Source organism: Pipistrellus hanaki, assembly GCF_964339955.1.
Source record: "Pipistrellus hanaki genome assembly, chromosome: X".
Taxonomy (NCBI): Eukaryota; Metazoa; Chordata; class Mammalia; order Chiroptera; family Vespertilionidae; genus Pipistrellus; species Pipistrellus hanaki.
This window is the reverse complement of record NC_140524.1, coordinates 32,239,074-32,265,425: the sequence shown is the minus strand read 5'-3', so window position 1 is coordinate 32,265,425 and position 26,352 is coordinate 32,239,074. Positions and strand designations below refer to the sequence as shown.

The 26,352-nt window shown below is 38.4% G+C and overlaps 1 protein-coding gene across 6 annotated transcripts in view; it reads left to right on the top strand.

Moving 5' to 3' along the window:
• GRIA3 (glutamate ionotropic receptor AMPA type subunit 3) overlaps window positions 1-26,352 on the top strand; it is a 332,083-nt gene that overhangs the window by 210,079 nt on the left and 95,652 nt on the right. For all 6 annotated transcript variants that reach the window (XR_014793766.1, XR_014793767.1, XR_014793768.1 and 3 more), the window contains exons 5-7: window positions 1,880-1,933; window positions 20,165-20,326; window positions 24,503-24,670. Coding sequence is in view for 3 of the 6 variants with exons in the window: in XM_084870792.1 (XP_084726918.1) it covers window positions 1,880-1,933; window positions 20,165-20,326; window positions 24,503-24,670 (384 nt within the window). In the remaining 3 variants the exon portion in view is untranslated. The remainder of the gene's footprint in view (window positions 1-1,879; window positions 1,934-20,164; window positions 20,327-24,502; window positions 24,671-26,352) is intronic.

Genomic DNA, 26,352 nt, shown 5'->3' with positions numbered 1-26,352 from the left:
ATGCAATCCCTAGGCCTGACTGACTGGTGATCAAAGTGTGAGCGTCTGGATGGAAGGGTAGGTCCCAGCTGCCCTCTGGGTCCTGGGTAGCATCTGGGCCCCTGGGCCTCCATTCATCCCCCTCCACCTGAGTCACGGCCCCGAGTCCCCATGCAGAGATGCAGTGAACACGGCCTCTGGAAGCTGGGAAGGCAGCGTGCTCTCTCCTAGCCAGCCTTGCAGACTGGCTCCTGTGCCACCTCACAAGGAGACCAACCACCCCTGCAGCTGAGACCTGGCTCAACCAAATGAGGCCATGCAGGTACGGGGCAGGCTCCTCACAGGCCAGCACCTGAGCATGGGGGCTTCCCCAGCACAAGAGCCCTGATGTCCCAGAGGAGGTTAGCAGGGGGAGTGAGAGCGAGCTCAGTGGACACTCCGCATTCTCATCGCACCTCCATCCCCAACACTCCCACCTCCAGGTAGCCAAAAAGAGGTTGCAGTAGGTTGATGACACACACCCTCCATGTTCCACACCATCCTCTGGTGGTCAGTAGACATCAGAGCTAGCAGTTGAACGACCACCCGAGGGGACAATTTGCATAATAGGCTTTTGTTATATAAGATAAGATTATGGCCTTTATATATAGTTCTGGTTTGGTCTGTGTGTAATTAATTGTCTTCACAAGTTGTTTTTAAACACTTTGACAGCTGTGTCCACAATAGAACTTGTCATGAAGCTTAAGCTTAATGGCCGTTTATTTGGATGGGTTTCTTCCAAGGCCTTATTGATAATACTGTATTTGTAATTTTGTCTTATTTTTCTTAAAAAGGTATTAACATCAGTTCTGTATAAAACCTGGTTTCACCTCTGGTTGTGTCTTTAACCTTGATGTTACCCCCTTTTCTCATTACCACTACCTGCACTCAGCAAAGTATTTTGCACATAGTTAGTACTGAATAAAATGTCAGGTATTCAGTCAAAACTTCCAACTGCCAACCAATACATTTGGTTGGAAATATTCAATCTACTTACATATTTTGAGAAAATAAAAATGCACTTGATAAATTTATAAGGCTATTATTAATACATTGTTACTCATGAAAATTATGATAACAATGATGACCTTAAGGCAGGGGACCTCAACCCTACTGACATTTTTTGCTAGATTTTTTTTTTTGCGGGGGGGGGGGGGGGGTGCTGTTCTATGCATTGTAGAATGTTCAGAAACATCCCTTGTCTCTACTTAGATGCTAGTCACCCTCCCAAATGTGACAACTAAAAATGTCTCCAGGCATTGCCAAATGTCCCCTAGGGGAAAATTCCCTTCCCCACTGTCCTAAGGCATTGCATGCAGCACCAAAAGATGTACATGTGGTCACAAGCTTTTAGTATTAAAACAGGAGAAAAGAAAGTGTTTTCAATAAGCAAAAGTGACCTCGATTAACCTGAAAATCCCATTAACCCCATTCTTTGACTATTCTATTCCCTAAGTATTCCAGATAACAAAAAAATGTACTGTACATTCTATTTTCTAATTTGTATGCAAAGTTCAGCCCATTTGCCATCTCAACAGCTAAATACAGAAATCCAGTTCATTGGTAGGGAGGGGATCATCAGCTTCATTGCTTTTGTCATCTATTTTAAGTGACAATGATGCTACTGACCTGGAAATTTAGAGAGCTTTTTTTCCTTGTTGCTGACATTTTTAACTTTGATATTAACAATTCTCCCTGTATTCTTTGCCTGAAAGTGAAATCTGATCCAATTAACTGTGACTATACCGTATAAAAACCTAACACTCTGTTGATCATTTAAAATTAATTTGTTCTAACCACATTGATTGTGCAATTGAAAATGTCTTTCCTGAATAAACAATATTCTTTATTGTTTCTGCAGGTTGTGATCCTGGGGAAACATTCAAGAGGTTATCACTACATGCTTGCTAACCTGGTAAGAACAAGCAGAATTTAAGTTTCCCAGGGCAATGTATTATCTTTAGTTTGTATCACCCATAATAGTCACCAAAAAAAAAAAAAGAAATACATGAAGTACCTAATTTATTCTCTATACATTTGGAGAAATAAGTCAGTAAATACCAAAACTTGAATATAATAGCCTTATTTTCAATTATGCTGTCTTTGTTTTAGCTGCAAGTTTATATTCTTTCCTCATTTACAAAATAATAATTTGATATGATTCTTCACTGATTATTCTTAGATTTAATATTGATTTGAAATGTAAATCATTCTACACATGTTTGAAATGTAAAACAAGGAATGGGGAGCACAGGAAATTTTTTCCACATTTAACCCAAGTGTCCATGCACATCGGTAATAAATTTGTTTTTTCAGAAGTAGACCACTACCAAATATTTTTAAATCAGATGCTAGAAATAGGTTTACACATAGAACATTAGTGTATAGTCATCTTTCTACTTATAATAAAACACAACTTGAATCTTTACCTTCAAACTTCCCATGCCTTTAAAATTTGTGACATTATAGAAGCTAGTATTTCATTAAGGTTAGGTTCTAGTTTTTCTTTCTCTAAAAGGACAAGTGGTTTAGGAATTAACAAAATAGCTTATAAATCAGTAATATCTGTTTGATAGAGGTTCTGTACAATACTATTTCCATGGAACAAAAGAGGAACATTAAAGTATCACTATGATACTAGGAACCTACTAAATTACAACATAACCCAAATTTTGTTTCATTGGCACAATAAAATTATAATCATTACAGATCTCTTGAACCAAAAGATTGACAAGAAATGTGAAATATTATTGTAATGATATTCTTAGAATTCTTAGATCAGAGAAAAAAAATCTTATTTTGTTTTAATAATAAATATTTTTAAATGAGAAAGGAAATGCTACTTAAATATTTTTCTTAGGTGTGTGCTCTCAAACACTTCATAAATTCGTGCATGAGTGGGGGTGTCCTTCAGCCCAGCCTGCACCCTCTCCAATCTGGGACCCCTCAGGGGATGTTCGACTGCCAGTCTAGGGGGTCCCAGACAGTCAGAAATCCCTCTCACAATCCAGGACTGTTGGCTCCCAACTGCTCCCCTGCCTGCCATCCTGATTGCCCCTAACTGCTTCTTCCTGCCAGCCTGATCACACCCTAACCACTTCCCTGACAGCCTGATTGATGCCTAACTGCTCCCCTGCCAGCCTGTTTGCCCCAAACTGCCCTCCCCTGCAGGCCTGGTCACCCCTAACTGCCCTCCCCTACAGGCCATGTCCCTCCAAACTGCTCTCCCCTGCAGGCCTGGGTCCCCCCAAACTGCCCTTTCCTGCAGGCCAGGTCACCCCCAACTTCCCTCCTCTGCTAGCCTGGTCACCCCTAACTGCCCTCCCTTGCAGGCTTGGTCCCTCCCAATTGCCCTCCCCTGCTGGCCATTTGTGGTGGCCATCCTGTGTCCACATGAGGGCAGGATCTTTGACTACATGGGGGCAGCCATCTTGTGTGTTGGAGTGATGGTCAATTTGCATATTACTCTTTTATTAGATAGGATAGAGGCCTAGTGCATGGGTGGGGGCCAGCTGGTTTGCCCTGAAGGGTGTCCTGGGTCAGGGTGGGGGTTCCCTTGGGGTGTGGAGCAGCCTGGGCAAGGGGCCTGTGGAGGTTTTCAGGCTGGCCATGCCCTCCAGCAACCCAAGCAGAGACCCTGGTATCTGGGGTTTATTTATCTTCTATAATTGAAACTTTGTAGCCTGGAGTGGAGGCCTGGGCCTGCCAGGGTGTGTGGAAAGCTTGGCTTCCTCCATAGCCAGGGAAACCCAAACCTCCCTCCCACTTGCTTCATGGCCACAGCCATCTTGGTTGGGGTTAATTTGCATACACACATTGGCTGGTGAGTGTAGCAGAGTGGTGGTTAATTTGCATGTTACTCTTTTATTAGATAGGAAGATTAGAACTATTGGTTTTAAAAGGAGTACACATATTCTCCAATAAATTGTTCAAAGTGAACCATGTCAGTCCATTTTGGGGATAAATGAATTGACTCTTTTAGGAGGACAAATCTTGATTTTTAATTTACATCTGTTAAATTAAACATTCCATTTGTTTTTTAGACAAACAATAAGTAAAGGATGTTTGTTGACTAATTGGAGATTAAACCAGGGTTTGGCAGGAAACACAGGGGTTACAGCAAGGCACCTGAGGCGGTTATTGATGGGTTTTTACTATTTCTTCCTCACCAATAAGTATTTCGCTTTTCTTTATTACTATCTTCTTTCCTCCCTTTTTCTACCTTTTTCTTCTCTGCCTTATAAGTTCTAGGGTTCACCTATCACTAACAGTAAATAATATGACTTTAGGTAGTACATACACAAACTTTTTTATTATAGTGGTATTGTATTTGTTTAATATGTATTAGAAAAAAATATAAAACTAGCACATAAAAATCCAAATTTTATGGATATTATTACTTCAAAGAAGACCAAAGTAGAAATTTGATGACAAGTGAAATAATATGTCACACAAATAATAACATGGGGGATAAAAATAACAAGATCTGTGTGGGAGGTTTCATTATGATTGTGGTGGTACTTGAACCACTGAACTTTGGGAAAGCATTGAATTAGGGGTCAGAAAGTTTGGGTTATTATACTGATTTGCTAATAGCTAGCTATGGTGGGTAAGTCACTTCACCTCTGTGGGCCTCAGATTCCTTACTGTAGAATTCAGATGGGAATGGGGAGTTATTGGTATATTGGTTGGGTCCTTTGGAAACAGATGCTAAGATATAATTATAAGTGCAAAACATTTATTGAGAGTAATACCTGTGAGGGGAAAAAGGGATAGGGACACAAGTAGGCAGGGAGAGCTTCAGACCATAATACAGGTCTGATATCAACAAAGGAGGGGGAAAGGAAGGAATTTTGATAAGAAGAGCCTCAGACTGTGGTAAAGGTCTGATAAAGTATTGACCAGCACAACTGGTAGCTCCTGTGCATAGAGGAACCCCATGCTTATCCCAAATGGCAAACCATTTAACCCCCCACTTTGCTCAGCCATTGGCTTGCAACTGCCCAGGAAGCACACACCTCCCACTTGATAGCTGAGGCAGAGCCTGCAGGTACATGAGTCTGTCTTCTAACTCAAGTCCTTGAGGCAGGTTCTGTCTTAAAGGGCAATCTGAGTCAGGCACATCAATGGCTGAGTCAGTTGGCCTAATATGACCAGGTGATCCATAAGGACTTTTCCCATTCTATAATTCTAACTAGGCCTCCCTAATCCTACTGACAATCCTTCAGGTGAGCTCTGATTTCAACTTTGAGACTCAGATATGACAGAAATGTAAGCCTGTGTAGTGATAGAATGGCAAAAGAGAATCATTAGGACAGATTGGGGGAAAGAATGGTAATCTGAATGCCTAACACAGAACTGAGAATTACAAAACCTTGGGAGGATGCCTACTACAACAAGCAAAGTCTGTTTCTTGAGAAATAATATAATATATAGTGTCATGTCAAAACCATGCTTTGAGTTGCCACCTTTTCTCTTCCTCTAGTGAACTTCAGTTCATTTGAACACAGCCTTGTGTTTCCACAGCTTCTATATATATAGACAATAGGGATATGAATGTTTGCTAATCTTTGATGAGACAGATTATCCCTATCATGGTTTCCAGGTTTTTTAAGAAAATTAAAATACGCCAAATCTCTCCACCATAGACATATATACACATACTCACCCAGCAAACCAAAACTGTTTAGAAGCCATTTAGATGGTCAAAAAAGGGTAAGTGGAACTAAGATGTTTTCTTTCAAGAGAGCCATCTGGCCTTTCAAGATGAGCCAGCTGGATGAAAGATTAAGGACGTATACAGAAGGGAATGAATTCTAATATGAGTCTTTGTGTTACAACAGTACAGAACTACTGCCTTCTTCTACAAATGCAAAGTAAAAAACAGTCACACTGTTTACCTTAGCTTTCTGGAATCACCTTAAGCATTACCTCAAGTGTCCCCTTTGCTGATGAACTCAGTGGATTTGGCAAAGATTTCTATGTACCTTTACATGGACCTTCCCTGGTAGCAGTCCTAAAGTGGAACAACTTGGACACTGCATGAATGCTTCAACAAAGGGTTTCATATATCAAAGTGTACATTTCATAGTGTACAATAAGCTATAGAAAGTTCTAAATTGTTGAAATCCCTAGAAGAAACAAAAGATTGTATCAGGAACACAGGCCAGAGATGTTATCTGGTCATGCCAGAAGTGGGCATCCCAATAAAGCAAACAAACCTCTTACAAATTCTGTATCAGTTGGTAACGTCACTTCTTATGGGTGGTTCCATAATTAATTGTTGTGTTTTCTTCCATGACTCTAAGATAGTAATGTTGCTCTACTCAAATACTAGAGGTAACCAAAATTTATACAATTTGTCAGTCAATCTCTTTTATGGTAAGGTCCTGGATCAGGATCCTTGATACTGCATTATCATGCATGTTATGTACTGTGATTTAATTATTTAATATATGTCAATATTAGTGCACAGAAGTCTATATTAACCCTAGGCATAGAGTAAACTGCACTAGTCCAAGAGCTAGGAGACAGGTTTTAAGCCCAAAAATTCATCTAACTAACCTTATGACAAATCAAACCTCACTGAAGCTGTTTCTTAATCTGTAAAAATGAAGCGTTAGACCAGATCACCATTTCCCAAAGCCTGCTATTTGTACATGAGGGAATTTTAGGTAGTATATAGTAAAACTTCTTAAATTAACTGGTTTTTAATTTATATTAAACTAGAGGCTCAGTGCATGAAATTTATACACAGGATGGGGTTTTCCCTCAGCCCAGCCTGCACCCTTTCTAATCTGGGACCCCTCGAGGAATGTCTATGGGATCAGGTCTAAATAGGCAGCCAGACATCCCTCTCACAATCCGGGACTGCTGGCTCCCAACCGCTCACCTGCCTGCCTTCCTAATTGCTCCTAACCGCTTCTGCCTGCCAGCCTGATCACACCCTAACCAGTCCCCTGCCAACCTGATCAATGCCTAACTGCTCCCCTGCTGGCCCGATTGCCCCTAACTGCCCTCCCCTGCTGGCCCACCTACCCCTAACTTCCCTCCCCTGCCAGCCTGATCACTCATAACTGCCCTCCCCTGCAGGTCATCTTGTGGTAGCCATCTTTTGTACACATGGGGGCAGCCATCTTTCACCTCATAGGAGTGGCCATCTTGTATGTTGGAGTGATGGTCAATTTGCATATTACCTCTTTATTATATAGGATGTGTATTAGAAAAAAATAATGATCTCATCAATTCTGTGATTTTACATATACCATTCCTAAGAATGAGGCTAAAGTAGGTATCTAGGTTTAAAAACTTACTTGATATATCTCCAGCCAGTGTTGCTCAGTGGTAAGACCAATGGCCTGTGCATTAAAGGGTCACATGTTCAATTCCCTTTCAAGGGCACATGCCTGGGTTGCAGGTTGGATCCCTTGCTCTGATTGTGACACATTCGGAAGGCAACTAATCAATTTGACTCTCTCACATCAATATCTTTCTCTCTCCCTTCCACTCTCTCTCTCTCAAAAAAAAAAAAAAAAGTAAAGGTGGTATATTAATGACTAAAATTGGGGGCGGGGGGACTTTTAAAGTAACTTCCAGCTCTACATATCTTCTTCATGGAACATCAATTTGGCCAGGGAAAGCCAGGAGTGAGAGTGTAGATATATCAGCTGGATGAACACCAAAAGCATAAATGGTAAAGCAAAACCTTGTTATCCTTGGGGATATAAAATCATAAGACAGACTAAAACTAAGCCTAGATGGGCAAAAGCCAAAGGGTGTGACTAGCTAAGTTGTAACAGAATTGAGAATTTAAAGTATTAATCACGATAGTGACTTTCAGCAATTTTCAACCTTTTTAATTTCATGGCACACATAAACTAATTATTAAAATTCTGCAGCACACCAAAAAATACCTTTTTTTTTCTTTTACCAATCTAACAAAAAATAATAAGTATCCTTTTTATTCATTCACACCTAACAGCTATTGTTGCATTGGTTGTTGTCACTTTTTAATTTGACAATCTAAGGGAAAAGTCAAGTATTGCATGTTTTAAACATTCTTTCGGCACACAGGTTGAAAATCACTGGTCTAGAAGTTGACACAAGATGAATTTGAATTCTTTTGAGATGGTCCAACCGTAGATATCTGGTACCCAACTATAAATCTCATTCAGTGTTATGCCAGTTAACCTCTATCTTTGAAGACTTAATAGTTTCCTTACCTAGAATGAGACTGATCCCAGAGTTGGGGGCAGTTGTTGACTCTGACAGTGATAGAGGGCCACACAAGCAGGCAATCAAGCAGGCCATGGCTCTAGTGGACAAAAGGAAAAGGAAGTATTTTAGACAACTCCCTGCAATACTAGAGGCTTTCTTTAGACTTCCCATTTAATTGTCTCAGAACTATGAGGAGATATTTTTATCCATCTACCTCCCCAAGGTCTTTAGAGATCAGAAAAATGGGCTCAGAAAAGATACATGACTTACACAAAGTCTCATAGCTAATTCTTACTAAACTGGGTTTACATTCCAAGTTGATCAGACTCCTGGTAGAGCACCATGCTCTTCCCATTTTACCCACTCCAGCATCTCAGTGAAACAGAAGGCTGGCCCCACAAAGGTCATGTAAGAACATTTGCAAAAGCATAAATGTATATGAATGAAATATAAAACTATAAATTTATGAGAATGAAGTGATTCTAGAGAAAAGGTTATAAAAACAAAGGCAGCTTTGCGAACCTGGGTTTGAAACGTATCCAAAGAGTCAACATGAAGTGTATCTTAACAGGTACCAATTACATCTCCATTACTCTCTTCTCTCCTACCACATTCCCTGTCTCTTATTCCCCTTCTTTATCTTGCTTTCATTTATCTCTTTCCCTCTCCATCTGCCTCATTCACATTATTAGTTTGCCAGGAAATAATGATGGGGGACAGTATTAGATTGCATATAATTTTTCCAAAGTTTGCTAAAACAAAAACATTTTTTTTCATAAAATAGAACCCAAAGATGCATTTAGATGTAACCTAAGGTTGTTGAAGTCAACTCTGCAGCTTTCCAAATCTTGGAATATACTTGAAACAGAAAAAGGTCCATTTTGTTTAGAGAGAAAACAAATTCGAATAAAATTGAGTCATGCTGTTTTGCTTGCCAATGACAATTGTTCCCTTCTGCTCCCTTCCTTGTCCAGTTCTCCTTGTTCTTTCTCCTACTCTTTCCCTCCCTTTGGTTTTCCATTTTTAATGTTCTAAATAAAAACTCAAATGCTCAAAGCCACATGTTGTAATCACTGACACCTCAGCAGATGGCATGTAAACACAGAACTCATTGAGCTGGAGCCTGACCTCACAGGCAAAGGAGGTGGGTTTGAGGGGAAAACCTCCCACTATTTCCAAATGCCAGGAGCCCAGTCACCTCCTTTGAGTACGCAACCTTTCTGGTGGAAGGATTCACTTTCTTCTCCAAATGGAAATAGAATACAGCAGAGCACAAAAGGAATGAGGAGTGGGGACTGGGCTGGGGTCCAATTTTCTACCATGCATTTAGCAAACCACAGGCTCTTGTCAGCTTAAAGTAGCCAACTTTGATAGTTTCATTCTCTCTGTCCAAAAATGCCTTTGTTATAGTCAATTCTCCTCTCTCCTCTCTCCTCTCTCCTCTCTCCTCTCTCCTCTCTCCTCTCTCCTCTCTCCTCTCTCCTCTCTCCTCTCTCCTCTCTCCTCTCTCCTCTCTCCTCTCTCCTCTCTCCTCTCTCCTCTCTCCTCTCTCCTCTCTCCTCTCTCCTCTCTCCTCTCTCCTCTCTCCTCTCTCCTCTCTCCTCTCTCCTCTCTCCTCTCTCCTCTCTCCTCTCTCCTCTCTCCTCTCTCCTCTCTCCTCTCTCCTCTCTCCTCTCTCCTCTCTCCTCTCTCCTCTCTCCTCTCTCCTCTCTCCTCTCTCCTCTCTCCTCTCTCCTCTCTCCTCTCTCTCCTCTCTCTCTCTCTCTCTCTCTCTCTCTCTCTCTCTCTCTCTCTCTCTCTCTCTCTCTCTCTCCAGAAACTAATAAGGAAAGATCACTTTCTATCCAATATTCTAACAAGATGAATTGAAAAAAATTCTGTTTTCCTCCCGATCCCCCAAACATATTCTCTAAAACAGTGCTTCTCAAAGTATCTGTGAAGAAAAGCCAAGCCCCCACACACACACACCCAGCTGCCAGATCTTCACAGACCAATAAAAGTGTAACAAAAATAAATTACTAAAAAGGATATAAAATAAATAAAATGAAGCATGTAAAATATAAGCCCATTTTTAGTATTAGATTCAACATCCATAATATTACCCTGTCAAATTATTATAAAGGCTTATAAACTCAAACTCAATTACTTTCCTTATATCATCTCAGCCTGGAAACAAACAGCAAACCAGCACCATTCCACACACATTTTGGGTAATACTGCTCTAAAGGTCTTCATAGTAAATTATATTTTCTCTATACCATTTGTATGCCCAATATCTTGTCCACAACATTACAAGAAAGACAGAATATGTCCCTAAGAACCTTATAACCATACTGGACAGAACAAACTTGCACAGCTTATAACAATTAGCATGATGGTAGAATAGGTGCTATCACTGCGAATAAAGAGATGGCAGAGTGTGAGGGATTCAATACTCTGCATAGCATGGCCAGAGAAGGCCTTTCAGAAAAGGTGACTTTAAAACAATTATCTGAATGGTAATAAAGGTCCAGTTATATGAGAATCATGGAAAGTTCATGCAATGCATAGGGAACAGTATGTACCAAGGTCCTGAGGCAAAAAAGAGCTCAATACCTTCTCTGAATTGTCAGAAGGCAATTTTGACTAGAGCAGAGTGAGTGACAAAATCCAGATTATGTAAGGCTGTAGTAAGCCTGCTTAAGGAGTTTTAACTTCAACAGTTACAGAAGGCTATTAAAGAAATTCAAGCAGAGAAGGGACATAATCTGACTTTTTGCTTTAAAACGGTGTCAAATAGATGGATCTTATGGTATTTAAATTATACCTCAGTATAGCTGTTAATAAAATAAAAAGAGATCAGTGGCTATTTTTCTCACTAATAGCACTATGTCAACTTGTAAGTATTTGTATATTCATACAAATAACTGTCACAGACTAAAGTGTCATGAGTTCAAGGACCAAATTTGATACGGCTCACCATTGTACCAACAGATAGCACTTAAGGGTTTTCAAAGTGTATTTGCTGATTGGATTAGAGAGTGAAACATTGAGTGAATAATACAAGCAACTTGTAATCAAGTGCTAATTTACATGGTGAAATCTTCAACCCTACATATTGCACCTTCCCAAGAGGATGGACCTGCTTCTAGAAGAAGATTTGTGTCTCTCATTATCAACCTGATAGCTGGACTCGCCACAATTACCATGCATTTTCCTATCAAAGCATCACCCAAATGAACAATTCAAATGGCACTAAAGGCAAAGCCAGGCTTCATCCAAATTGTGAGATAGGTATTTGTCCTTGGCAGCCGTCCAACCCTCATTCTACTGCTTTTATCTTCCCTATAGGCAAACCACCTTTCCCATTTCTCACCAATAATCTACCATCAACTCAATTATAGTCAGTCAATGTATCTTGTGTATTTCCCTCTCTGTACAAAATGTACTCTAACAATAGTATGATATGAAGGAAATCTCCACATAATATCTTAAAAATAAATGCTATGAATGTAAACCTTGAATATGCTTATTTCCAGCTCTCAATTATTCACTCTGCCAGAAGGAAACTGATTTGCAGTATTTATAAATCAAGGGAGATATGATAATACTAAAGTCATCTGTATCTTTGGAGGTCTGGATTGTGTGGCTGCTCTCAAATCAGGAGCAATCTGTGTTTGGGTGCCAGTTATACAACCAATGTCTGTGTAAAAGATGGCCTTGAAGAATTAATCAAAGGTAGCTTACAAGGCCCTATGTGAATGGTTTAGGCACAAAGGTTATGTTTGGTTTATACAGTTGCATTCAGATGTGGGCAATATGCACTAGATCAAACAAACAGATGCGATGTGATTGAGAAGTGATACAATTAATGAATTACAGCAGAACTTATAAATCGATATAAGTAGCTTTCCTCTCAAAGTAATAAATTCTGGAGATTGTATCCATATTTCCAACAAACATCACCACTGTTACACAGAGGCAAATAGTCAAGTACACTTAGAAAATAGAAAGTGAGAAAGTGAAGTTACTTTTTAAATGTATCTTTATTGTTGAAAGTATTACAGATATATCCCCTTTTCCCAATTGGCCCCCTTCACCCTATACCTGCCCCCCAGGCCTCCACCACACTATTATCTGTGTCCATGGGTTATGCATATATCCATATAAGTTCTTCGGTTAATCTCTTCCCACCTCCACATTCCCTCTGGAGATTCATCAGTCTGTTTCATGCTTCTATATTTCTGGATCTATCTCTTACTTTTAAGACAGCATGGGGGGTGGGGGGGGCAATAAAGACACATGCGTAATACCTTAATCAATTTTTTAAAAAGACAGCATGGAGGGACCTGAAGATTATTATACTATGCAAAATAAGCTAGTCGTAGAAAGATAAATATCACATAATCTCACTCATATGTGGAATCTAATGAACAAAATAACTGATGAACAAAATTGTGTAAGTAGAGTTTCAAATCACCCTACCTGTGAGCAGTAGGATTGCCTCCAATCTTTGTCTTCTCTCATCTCTCTTTTTTTTCTACTTTATTTTTAAAAATTTATCTTTATTGTTGAAAGTATTACAGATGTCCCCCTTTGTCCATCTTTAAACCCTTCCTACCTCACCCCCAAGACTTCATCACACTATTGTCTGTGTCTATAGGTCAAGCATATATGCATATAAGTTCTTTGTCTCTCATTTCTTTTAATCTCTCCCTCTGTACATTGTTTAATAAATCAAGCAAAGGAAAAGATACCACTCTAACAGTTAGCTAAAAAAGAATAATTGCAACCAAGAGAGTTAGTGAAATGTAAGAAACACTAGGATTGATAAGTTTAAGCACACAAAAATCATTTGAGTATTTGATCATCACTTCTAGCTATTAAAATCCTATAAAAATAGATGGGCACAACAGAAATTTCAACTTAGTTCAGTATGGGATTTGGAAACTTGGAGTCATCTAGCAATGATATTGTGGCATATACACATATACTTATTACACAGAAGGCATGGGGAAGGCATGTAATAATAAGGAAAAAAGCTCATTGGTGGTCAACAATATTCAAGACCCTATGTAATAATTGGGGCACACAAAAGGGGATACACAGTGGCCCTCTTACTGCCTGGTGGGGATTAGAGTAACAAAGTTCTTATCGATGTTTTTCATCTTTATTTTACTAAATGAAATTATTCTGGAAGAATGAAATTTCAAGAGAGATGGTGAGATGAAGTGATGAAGTATAGACCCTTTCTAGATAAAGGAGGCAAGATTAAAAACGGCATAGTGTGATTAGCACATGAGGTCTATTGAAAGAAATGGTGTCGATGAGGCCAAGGGAGCAGAAGATAACAGAAAATGGATAACTTGAAGGCCAAGTCAAGATTTTCAGCTGTTAATATAACTACAGAAAGAGATAGATACAGAAAGTAGGATATCCTTGCAATAATTTGAGGAAAGGAGTACTATGCACTAACTGGTGTTTTAGGAAGGTAAATGTATTATATGAAGGATAAACTGTAGAAGTAAAGAACTGGAAGAGGGAGTACCAACTAGGTAGCTAGGAAAATAATCAAACCTACTTGTGCTTCAATACAGGTTCTTGGGCCTCACCCAGTGACTCAATAAGCCTAAAATGTCATTAATTAAAATAAGGGATACATGCAGAAACCTGTGTGGCTCAGTGGACAGAGCGTCAGCCTGCGGACTGAAGGGTCCCGGGTTCGATTCCTGTCAAGGGCATGTACCTTGGTTGCGGGCATGTCTCCGGTGGGGGGTGTGCAGGAGGCAACTGATGGATGATTCTCTCTCATGGATATTTCTAATTCTCTGTCCCTCTCTCTTCCTCTCTGTAAAAAGTCAATAAAAATATATTTTAGAAAAAAATTAAAATAAGGGATACATGAAGAGGAAGAAATTTTGAGGGAATATAATATGAACAACAATAATGATTTAAAGACAAGAATAAGAGGAGAGCCAGACCTCTGCCCTAATACAACCCTGCCTACCATTTATCCTTTTTCTCCCAAATTGCTCATCACATACCTATTGAAGGTTTGGTAGTCAGCTTTGCTGAATTAGTGTGTGTGTGTGTGTGTGTGTGTGTGTGTGTGTGTGTGTGTGTGTTTGTTTTGTGTTGTTGTTTTTGAGGTTTTAGGGATATTCAGGCTTCAATTTTGAAAATGTCATGAACTATGCTTGTCCACAACTACAACAGAATATACCAATATGTTAAAGAAAACAAAACATAATAGAACAGAGGCAGAAGGAAGACTAACAGGCAGACAATTTTTGCTCCACAGCCAACATCTCTATCCTAACTTCCTTCTTTATACTGTTGCTCTTCACCCTTTTATTTTATTTGTTTGCCTATTTTATGTGCTTGGTGGTCATTCCTTTTATGTTAGTCTTTTTACAGAGGAGAGATATTTGGAATTTACATCTAAATCTGAGTTTGGTGTGTTGACACTTCAAAAAGAGAAATCTAGCAATTTTAATTTTTATAATATGGCTATCAGTGGCCACTTGAACTGTGGAACTTAGCAGTACTTGACAAAAAAAATAAAATTCTTTTTTAAAATATCATAAATAGAAGTATGATGAAGAGTTATCAAACTTCCTCCTGTTAGCAGAAATTTTTCTTCTATCTCCCTTTCTATTGTACACCTATTCACTCTCTTCCTCTTCTACTTCCTTTAATGTTTCTTGGTCAGCTTTGCTGCATTAGTGTTGTGGAGTTTTTTTTGTTTGTTTGTTTTGTTTTGTTTTTTCAGAATTTGGAGGAGAATCCAGTCTTGATTATCTCAATCTTGAGGCTTGTGTTTTGCTGCATCTAAATGCTGGGCACCAGGACAACATTTAAGCCATAAAATCTGATTACATTACAAACAAGCAAAATGTTCATAAATGGGCCAAAGGGAAAAGTAGGACTAGAAGCCAGCCAACTCTTGCCCGTTAGCAACAAGTCTCTCCTTTCATCATCTTAAATACATGTTACCTCATTTCTTTTTTCTACTACACTTCTGCTCTCTCCAATTTGTTCATAAGGCTATGTTAGTGCTTTCTGCCTGTATAGACAGTAAGCCTTCATGGCAGTCAGTAGGAGCTAGTGATGTGTAGGTCTTGCCTTCCACAAGAAGAGTCTGAGGTGATCTTCCCCTGATTTGATTTGTGCTGCTATGGACAGATTTCATCCCCTGAGAACAGCAAGGTTGATTCCAGTCTGAGGTGTGCCAGAACTCATTTCCAGGTATATTTGTCATAAAACATTGGTTGACAGAAAAGCTTCTAGGTATTCAGTAGTATGCTTTGTGTGTGATAGGAAGATGAGTGCAGAGGCTATGAAGATATTTCTAAATTACAATATGTTTGCTGGAGAAGACACCCAAGTGAAAATATGTGGGGCTTATGTGGTAGAATGAAGCCTCCTGGGAATAAGTGGAGGTGATTGGTAAGGTGAACTTGAGTTGGACCCTTCCTTTTAATAACCTTACCAAGAGAAGGGCAGTGAGGGAAACCTTTCTGGAAAGGAGTGGCATGGTGTGTAAAAAGACAGAAGTGCTGGTTCTTACGCTGTAAGGAAGATGTGAGATTTCTGGGATATTTTCTCTCCCTCCCTTTAACTAATTCTCCATTGTCATTTTAACATGCTCTATTAGGTAAACAGGGGTTAGATGTTTATCAAAGTGTGAGAGCACAAGAAATAGTACATCCTAGTATATGCTGTGTCAGTTGACTCTGGAGACCAGGATGGTGACAGAGCATTCTCAGCTCTTTTCTTTCAAGGAAGGGAGCTCAGCTTTTCCAGCCCAGGTTCTTAAGATGTTGGAGAGCACCAGAGAGTCCTCTCTTTACCCCCACCAGCAGGGAGGTGGGAAGTTGATCAATGTTATTTTATAATACTTGTTAATTGACAAATATGGTTTGGCACAGTAAATGAATTAAAGACATTTGCTAAAGTTTTGTCCTTGGTTCTCTATTTGTATACTAGAGGCCCGGTACACGAAAATTGGTGCACTGGGAGGCGGCGGGGGGGGGGGGGGGGGGGAGGGGCCTCAGCCAGGCCTGCCCCCTTTCACAGTACAAAAGCCCTCAGGGGATGTTCTACTGATGGCCTCCCTCTGCTGGAGGCTACCAGGCCAATGAGGGAAAGGCGCTGCCCCCATCACCCCGCTGCTGCTGCCACTGCCAGCCACCAGGGCTGCCTGTCCTAGGCCCTCTGTCACAGCTCTGTCCGGAAGACATCCTGGTCTCGCCAGTATAATTGGCATATTACCCTTTTATTAGTATAGATAATTTTAGAGGGTAGGAGTGGGGAGTTGAATAACAGGGTAAGTTTCATACACAGGCAAGCCTCTCTACTGATTACAGTACAGGGGGAGAAAATGGGAGAAAACCCTGAGTCTTAGTTTATTTCATGAAGGAAGACTTTGGAAGAAAACTCATCCTAGCAAGTTAATGTTAATTTTATAAATACTTTGTGATTATCTGAAAGGAGTTATGATTCTCAGTGATGCAAAGTATTTGGCTTTGTCCAGTCTCAATTGACTCATATCCCACTTGTAAAAGGAAGAAGAAGCAGGCTGTAAGTAATAACTGAAAAAGCTGTTTTGCTAAAATGTTTTCTAAGACTATCTTGTTGCCCATGTTAAAGAAATGTAAAATTAAAAGAAATGGAGGTAGGGGTGGTGACTAGAGAAGCACACAAGAGGGGGAGCTTGTGTATATTAGTTACATTCATGTGTTCAGTTTGTAAAAAGTCATCAGGTTATATACTTAAAGATAGATACACCTTTCTAGCCCTAACAGGTTTGGCTCAATGGATAGAGTGTCAGCCTACGGACTGAAAGGTCCCATGTTCAATTCCAGTAAAGGGCATGTACCTTGGTTGCAGGCACATCCCCAGTAGGAGGTATACAGGAAGCAGCTGATTGACATTTCTCTCTCATCAATGTCTCTCTCTATCCTTCTCTCTTTCTCTCTGTAAAAAAAATCATAAAATATATTTTTTAAAAGATAGATACACTTTTCTATATGATTATTATACTTCAATAAAAACTTATAAAGCAAAAAAGAAAACATTATAGAACTAACAGATTTTTTTTTTACCAATATGGATATATGAATTTATCAAAATTCATTGGGTGGTACATTTAAGACTTGGGGGATAGCAGCCGGCATGACTCAGTGGTTGAGTGTCAACCTATGAACCAGGAGATCACAGTTTGATTCCCAGTCAGGGCATATACCCAGATTGCAGTCTCAATCCTCAGTCTGGGGTGTGCAGGAGGCAGTCAATCCATGATTCACTTCCATCATTGATGTTTCTATCTCCCTCTCCCTTCCTCTCTGAAATCAATAAAAATATATCTTTTTAAAAGACAGGTGGCAATATCTCATTATGGTTTTGATTTTCATTTCCCACAATGAGATATAACTTGCACCTGTCAGACTGGCTATTATCAATAAACCTAAAAAACAACAGTGTTGGCAATAATGTGGAGAAAAGAGAACCCTCATGCATTGTTGGTGGGATTGTATATTGGTGCAGCCACTATGGAAAAACAGTGTGGAGGTTCCTCAAAAAATAGAACATATGAACCAGATATTCTACTTCTGGATATATGTCTGAAGAAATCCAAAACCCTAATTCAAAAAAAAACAAAACATATGCATCCCTATATTTATTGCAGCATTATTTACAATAGCCAAAATATGGAAGTAACCTAAGTGCCCATCAATAGACGAATAGATAAAGAAGATATGGTACATATGTGCAATGGAATATTACCCATTTGTAACAAAAAGTGAAATCTTGACATTTGCAACAACATGGATGGACCTAGAGGACATTACGCAAAGTGAAATAAGTCATACAAAGAACATTATTTCACTTACAGGTAGAATTTTTTAAACAAAACAAATAAACTCATAGCTACAGAAAACAAATTGGTGGTCTCCAGATAAGGTTGTGAGTTAAGGGGATGGATGATAAAGGGGAAGGGATTAAGAAGCACAAATTAGCAGTTACAAAATAGTCACACGGATGTAAAATACAGCTTAGGGAATATAGTCAACAATAGTATAATAATTATATATGGTGCTGGGTGGGTACTAGGCTTATCGAGAGGATCACTTTGTAAGTCATATAAATGTTGAGTCACTATGTTGTACACCTAAAAGTAGTATAATTCTATATATTAAAAGGCTAATATGCAAATAGATTTTTTGGTGGAATGACAGGTCACTATGATGTGCACTGACCACCAGGGGGCAAAATGCTTAATGCAGGAGCTGCCCCTGGTGGTCAGTGCACTCCCATGGAGGGAGTGCCACTCAGCCAGAAGCCAGGCTCATGGCTAGCAAGCATAGTGGCACTGGCAGGAGCCTCTCCCACCTTTGAAACAGCGCTAAGGATGTTCAACTAACAGCTTAGGCCCACTCCCTGTGGAGAGTCAGACATTCTCTGAGGGCTCCCAGACTGCAAGAGAGTGCAGGCCAGGCTTAGGAACATCACCGCCCCCCTGAGTGCATGAATTTTGTGCATCAGGCCTCTAGTATTGTATATAAACTGTAACTGAAAATTTTAAAAAAGAAAAAAAATATGTGCACTTTGTTGAATGTAATTTTTACTCAACAAAGAAGAAAAAGGGAAGGAAGAAATGTTAGGGAGAGAGGAAGGAAGGAAGGAAGGAAGGAAGAGAGGAAGGAAGGAAGGAAGGAAGGAAGGAAGGAAGGAAGGAAGGAAGGAAGGAAAGAAGGAAGGAAGGAAGGAAGGAAGGAAACTACAAACAAACATTGATATTTAGTTAATGATCAGCATATAGAAGTCTTTTGCTGTGAAGTAAAGAAATGTCTACAACTTACTTTGAAATGCATCCAAAACATGAAATGGATTAATAAATAAACAGAAAATACTAATTATAAAATATAAGTAGTAATATATGGGTGTTCACTGTATTATTCTTTCAACTTTTCTGTATATTTGAAAATCTTATACTAAAATGTTGGGAAGGAGAATCTAAAGAAGGGAGGAAGAGTTCTCATTTCTTTATGGATATAAATGTTGGCTTCAGCCCATTGAAGACCCAAATGCATCAGCAGTAATTAGCAAGAGACAGGTATCCAGCAAATATAGTGTAATTCCTGGAAGAGGAGTTCTAGAAAATAGCAATGCCCAGTGGAACTGGTGGTGCCTAGGTGGAAATGGCTTGATGAGAACCTGAAGAGATTCCATGAGGAAGATGAGGTGGCAGAGACACCAGACTGTAGCCAGAGCAAAAGAAGAAAATGGTGGGTGCTATGGAGTAGATGTCAAGACTCATTTATACACACATGTGAGACATATCCTGGGGTTTGTACCATCATATACAACCAAACAGTCAGTCTTCCTCTTTGGTATTTCTATGTCACAAATGTTGAAAGTAAACATCATTAGAATCTAAAGCAATCTTCTGTGTTTGGCATGTTAAGCTGAAGAAAATATTTTATTCCTCTAGTTGGGGTCAAACTTTTTCAATATTGTCCAGTTACATGAAGCATTGTATAGTATGTACTCAATGAAGAAACCCTAATTATACAGGTAAATGAAACAAATCAAAACATTTTCTTGAAGTTGGCACATATGTTTGTCCTTGGCAAAGCTACACTAAATAAACACAGTCACTAAAATGGAAGAATGCTTATTTTCTCCAGAATACTTGTAGTTTCAGAGACATAGTACCTTAAGAATTAGTCCATATCCAGGTTTTTCTATTTTTTGTTTGTCATTGTTGTTTTCATTGAGATATAATTGGCATATAACATTGTGCCCAGGGTTTTCTTCATTGTTCTATTAAAGAATGATCCTAGAGAAGGAATTTTCATTTCCCCCTTTGCATTCTAATCAATAGACACTATACATAAAACTCATGACATCCTACAATCATGATTCTTTTTCTATCTCTTTTTAGGGTTTTACCGATATTTTGCTAGAAAGAGTCATGCATGGGGGAGCTAATATTACAGGATTCCAGATTGTCAACAATGAAAACCCTATGGTTCAGCAGTTCATACAGCGCTGGGTGAGACTGGATGAAAGGGAATTCCCTGAAGCCAAGAATGCACCACTAAAGGTAATGTTCCATAGAATTTAGACACCATAGGCCAGCTTTTCAAAGCATCTCAATATGGTCTTTATACATTTACAGCCATCCTGTGATCGAGCGGTCTTCCCTCAAAAGTGTTTTAAGGATGGTAAAACACAATCACAGATCATGCTGCTGCATTTGAAAAACAAACTCCCAAATAAAAATACAATAAAAAAGGAGGTCTTTTTAAAACCCAGTGTTGCAGATTGTTAATTTTGTAATGAATTTCATTTATAATATGCTCATAACGATTTAAAATATAACAATAATCAGAGTCAGACCAAAGTTTGGAGCAGTGGGAATAGCTAAGGGAGACTGATAATCTGAAACAAAAAATTAGATTTTACATTATTTATGTGATTGTTCTGTGTTAATAAGTTTCATGAATTTCAGCACACCCAACTGAATTAGCCTCTAATACAGAGTATGTATTGTCTATACTATACATATATTGAACGGAAATGTTTTCCTGCCTGCAAGAAAAGTATCTTTGAAAATAATTAGATTACCTAAGTTGCTCATTTTTATGAAATCAAGAATATTAAAAGTAGAAAGCTATGCTTACAGTGTACAATTTTCATATGTGTTCCTTTAGGCTAGAAATTATATTATTTAAAAATGGGGAATTAAAACATAAATTAGAGGAAAGTTATTCATGTTACACAAAGTATCCTTCAAATGTATTTTTTTTATTTTTTAACTTGTTTTTTAAGTAACCATTCCCTCTGTGCATTGATTCAAATATGAAACTAACTTTAAATTCTTCCTTCCTGATACAGTGAAAGTATATATGTACTATGGCTATGGGATTTCTGTGATCAAGCAAGGGGTCAAAGTATAGTGAAGACCCTTCTCTAAACAAGGAAAAGATGGGGGAAGGGAATATTTCCTTTCTCATGGTTTCAAAATACCCATCCTCAAATCCTCCCTGGCAAAAACAGAATGAGGGAGAATATAATGAGGATACAGACCAGGAAATACATTCTGAATCACATAGGCAATGGGTCACATCAGAACATAATACAAGTAGGACCTTACTTTATGTAATTGGTATGTTCTAGAAAAGTTAGAGTTAAACATAATTTTTATTCATTTAATCTACTCACTAATTAAGTGGTAGTCTGTGCTGTAGAAATTATAGTATACATGCCATGTTTTTCTAGGAAAGTCCCATTTTAAAACAATCTGTCCCATGGTCAAATCAGATTTCTTTATATGTCTCAGTCAATATGGTCACAATCCCTATGATGAATCCTTTGTATTCAATTTTTAAAAAGATGATTATTTTATATTTTTAGTTGAGACATAATTGACATATAACATATTAGTTTTAGGTATGCAACGTAGTTATTTTATATATGTGTATATTATTAAATGATTACCAACCACCTTAAAATTAGTTAACATCCATCACCACCATAGTTAGAATTCTTTTCTTATAATATGAACTTTTGAGATTTACTCCCTTATCAACTTTCAAAAATACAATACAGTACAGTCACCATGCCATGCATTACATCCCCAGGACTTATTTATCTAATAACTAGAAGTTTGTACCCTTTGACCACTTCTACCAAATTCCCTCATCCAACCCCACTCCCACCTCTGGCAACCATCAATCTGTTCTCTATTTTTATGAATTCAGGTTTTTTTAGATTCCACATATTGTAAGATCACACAATATTTGTCATTGTCTGACTTATTTCACTTAGCATATATCCTCAAGTGCACCTATGTTGTTGTGAATAGCAGGATTTCCTTCTTTTATATGGCTCAATAATATTTCATCATATATATATATATATATATATATATATATATATATATATATATATATATATTACATATTCTTTACCTGTTCATCCACTAATAAACACTTAGGTTGTTTTCATGTCTTGGCTATTGTAAATATTTCTGCAATTAATATGGGAATGCAGATATCTTTCCAAGATACTGATTTCATTTCCTTCAGATAAATACCCAGAAATGGAATTGCTGGTTCATATGGTAGTTCTATTTTTAATTTCCTGAAGAAACTCCATACTATTTTCCAAAATGGCTGTAACAGTTTACATTCGCACCAACAGTGCACAAGGGTTACCTTTTCTCCACATCCTTGCCAACACATGTTATTTTTGTCTTTTCTATAATACCATTCTAACAGGTATAAAGTTATATCTCATTATGGTTTTAATTTGCATTTCCCTGATCATTCAAATATTTTCTATGTACTAAATCCATCCACTACATTCAGGTGAGCTTATACAAATTCAGGTTTTCATAAAACTACCTATACACTGCTTTGCCATCTTTATATTTAGCAGATAATAGAGAAGAAATTTTTATTTATTTAAGGGGGTATCTAAAATGTGTCAGGCACACACACAAAAGTGGACAGGATAAAAGTATGAAAAGCCTACTACAGAGTAGATTATGCCTCTTCAGAAGTTCTTGAGGTTGTACAAAAGAGAAGGAAAACAATCTCGGCTCTGGATTATTTATTGATAGCTCTTGATATGTATAATGTAAAGTTCTTCAAACGTGCTGAAAAGAATCGTTAAGGCTTATATGTAAAACTCTCCAAATAACTTAAGAAAATGGAATATTTAAATAGATGGTTATAACTTTAAGATTACTTTTGCTTAGTACTAATCATTATGAAATCTTTCTATATATCAATCAGACAAAAGCCCACTTTTAAAAATGATGTACAGCTAGGCCGGCATGGCTTGACCTACGAACCAGGAGGTTTGATTCCTGGTCAGGGCATAGGCCCGGGTTGTGGGCTTAATCCCCATTGTGGGGCATGCAGGAGACAACCAATCAATGTCTCTCACATCATTGATGTTTCTATCTCTCTCCCCCTCTTCCTTCCTCTCTGAAATCAATATATAATAATGTGTAATTTTTTTTACTAGAAAATACAATTATCTAGAGATTAAAACCCTGATGCCTAATTTAGTCTATATGTTATGAATGTTTCCTCTGGGGACTTTTTTTTTTTTTACATGCTCACACATTGGTAAGTAGAAGCTGAAACAGTAGAATATTAAATAGCTCTTCTGACATGGCTTGGAAAGGCAGCTGGGGTAAAACCACCACCATATTCACTTTATGTAGTGCTAGGATGGGCAGACATAAAGAAAAGAACATATGCCCCCTATTATAATCAAACTTGATGTTTTGCTCCTGAAAGAACAGTGACATGAAGAAGTCAGAAAAGTAAATTGATAGTTGTAAAGATGACAATAAATTCACTCCCAATTGTATTTGGATGTATTATATATAATACAACTTCCCCTAGAATATTTTGATTCATTTTTTTAAAAAAGCAACAGAATTCTATATTCTACCAGTATTTGTCACCATCTACAAAACAGGGGCCATCTTATTTTAATTGAATGTTGGTTTGTTTATCAGCCATGTCAAATTGCAGATAATCCAATTCCTTGTTTTAAGTAACTGGCCTCAATTCCAATAGATGCATACCAATGTATCCAAGGAATAGAAAGTAAGTGTTCTTGCCTGAAAAAGGCAGCATCATGCATTACTGCCTGCGAATTATTGGTGTTATCAGATTTAAAATTCAGTAACAATTATAATTTTTTACAATAAAAAAACAGCTTTAGTTTTTGCTTCCCCCAGGAAACAAAAACTGATTTATTGCTGGCCAGGGGTCCTAGTTCACCAGAAATGTGGTCCAGACAGAAATGATTAATGTTTCCCTCCAAATTAATTTCAAGCTGTCTAATTTAGCTATTTTCATTTTCCCCTAAGTAAACACCAGATCTGAATTTTCTATTAGAAACCGCAATAACCCAGTCTTGCTTTAGGATATGCTGTTTCCTCTCCATTCTACATACACTATCCTTTAATTTAACATGTTTTTCCACTCAATATGAAACACTGTGTTGAGAACAAGAGAAAGATTCCCTTGAGCCATAGGATCTTAGTAATTTAACATGTGCACACGTGAGGTAGGAAGCATTACTCTTAGAATGAATCAAAGTCTGCCTTCTCCAGAGAGATCTCTTGATTTAAATAATTAAGAGGATGACTTTGTAAAGCAAGAGGTATTGATGAATGAAAATGATAAGAAAAAAGTCAAGTTTCAAGGGCATCATTTGTCATGGTATCTTGTTTTCTATGCATCCATTTCAGTATACATCTGCGTTGACACACGATGCAATATTGGTCATAGCAGAAGCTTTCCGCTATCTGAGGAGGCAGCGAGTGGATGTGTCCCGGAGAGGCAGTGCTGGAGACTGCTTAGCAAATCCTGCTGTGCCCTGGAGTCAAGGAATTGATATCGAGAGAGCTCTGAAAATGGTAATGATCACAATAGATTATTGGGGTGGGGATCTCAATCTTGAGAAAATACATACTTACAGGAATAGGATCAGAGTCTATAGAATGCCATAGTGTGCATAAAGATAAACATGGATATTTATTCATCAAAATCTAGAAATCTAAAACTAACAATTTCTCCCTTAAAGCTTGAAAAATGGCAAATTTGGGACAAATTAATATTTAGTTCTGTGCCACACCATAGGTATTAAATCAAACTCAGTACCATCAAAAGTTGTGGGCTGGAATTGTAAATGACTTCAAAATATTCAGACTTTCCCAGAATTATGTTACTGAGGGGAACTGAGATATTTTATATGAAGCTCCTACCTTCAAGGTACACCATTACAAAGGACAACAACATCCTATGTCTCATCAGACAAATGTTTAGCCTGGATGGATTTTGGATTACAACAATGTGATAGTATTTCTCTTGCCAAAAGAACCTTTATACTATTCTACATGGTGAAACACAGGAATATGATCCATTTTCAGGATTACTTAAGAGGCTTTCCCCAATGCCCCACCCTAAAGCCTAAATAAAAGTATTTTAAAAATCAATGGATAGATATTCAAATAGGTCACTTGTTTTTGGTATATACAAAGTAAGAGGTCATTCAAGGCTTCAAGCAGTGTCCTTTGAACATATTCCATTATTTACACTAGGATCAGTATCACCCATTCATTGCAGTTTTCCAAGCAAGAGCTCTTTTCTGAATATTTTGATTTATGCTACATGTGCCTACATGCATTACAATGAACCTTTGAGAGTACAAGACATTCTTATTTCTACTTATTTAAATGTCTTGATGTTTGGGACATCCAAATAAACAAAGAGATAGGCAATGGTTGGATAATTCTGTGCACAACCCAGCAACAAAGATTTTATAATAGCTTCATAACACATAATTTTGTGTAAGAGTTGGCTCTCTTACTGCTGTCTTAAGTTTGCCAAGTTGGAAGCATTCAATCAAAAGGGGTTAGTAGCCCCTGTGTCTTTCTCCAAGAAAGAGATATGACTCATTCTTTCATCATGTAGATTTTTATGTCATTATGTCAGTTCCCTAACAAATGCCCTAACTGTCATTTTATGGAGGTAGCATGGCAGAATTTTGAAGAGCAGTTAATTAAATTCAACCTTCATAGCAGTTACAAGATTTGTATTGTCAGGTGAAACATAATGATGAGTGAAATGTAAAAATCACTCAGAGTGAATCAAAAGGAGTTTTTAGCAATGAAAACTCAAGGGGCAAGTTCCAGCATCTCCAATTGATTCCCCACTCATGACACAAACAACTATATTCCCCAAACTAGAGGCCAGGTGCATGAAATTCGTGCATGGGGGGGGGGGTCCCCTCAGCCCAGCCTGCACCCCCTCCAATTTGGGACCCCTTGAGGGTTGTCCGACTCAGGTGGGTAGTCGGACATCCCTCTCACAATCCAAAACTGCTGGCTCCCAACCACTCGCCTGCCTGCCTGCCTGATCACCCCCTAGCCACTTCTGCCTGCCAGCCTGATTGACGCTTAACTGCTCCCTTCCCCACCTGATTTCCTCTAACTGCTCTCCCCTGCTAGCCTGGTTGCCACTAACTGTCCTCCCCTGCAGGCCTGGTCACCCCTAACTTCCCGCCCCAGCCAGCCCGGTTGGCCCTAATTGTCCTCCT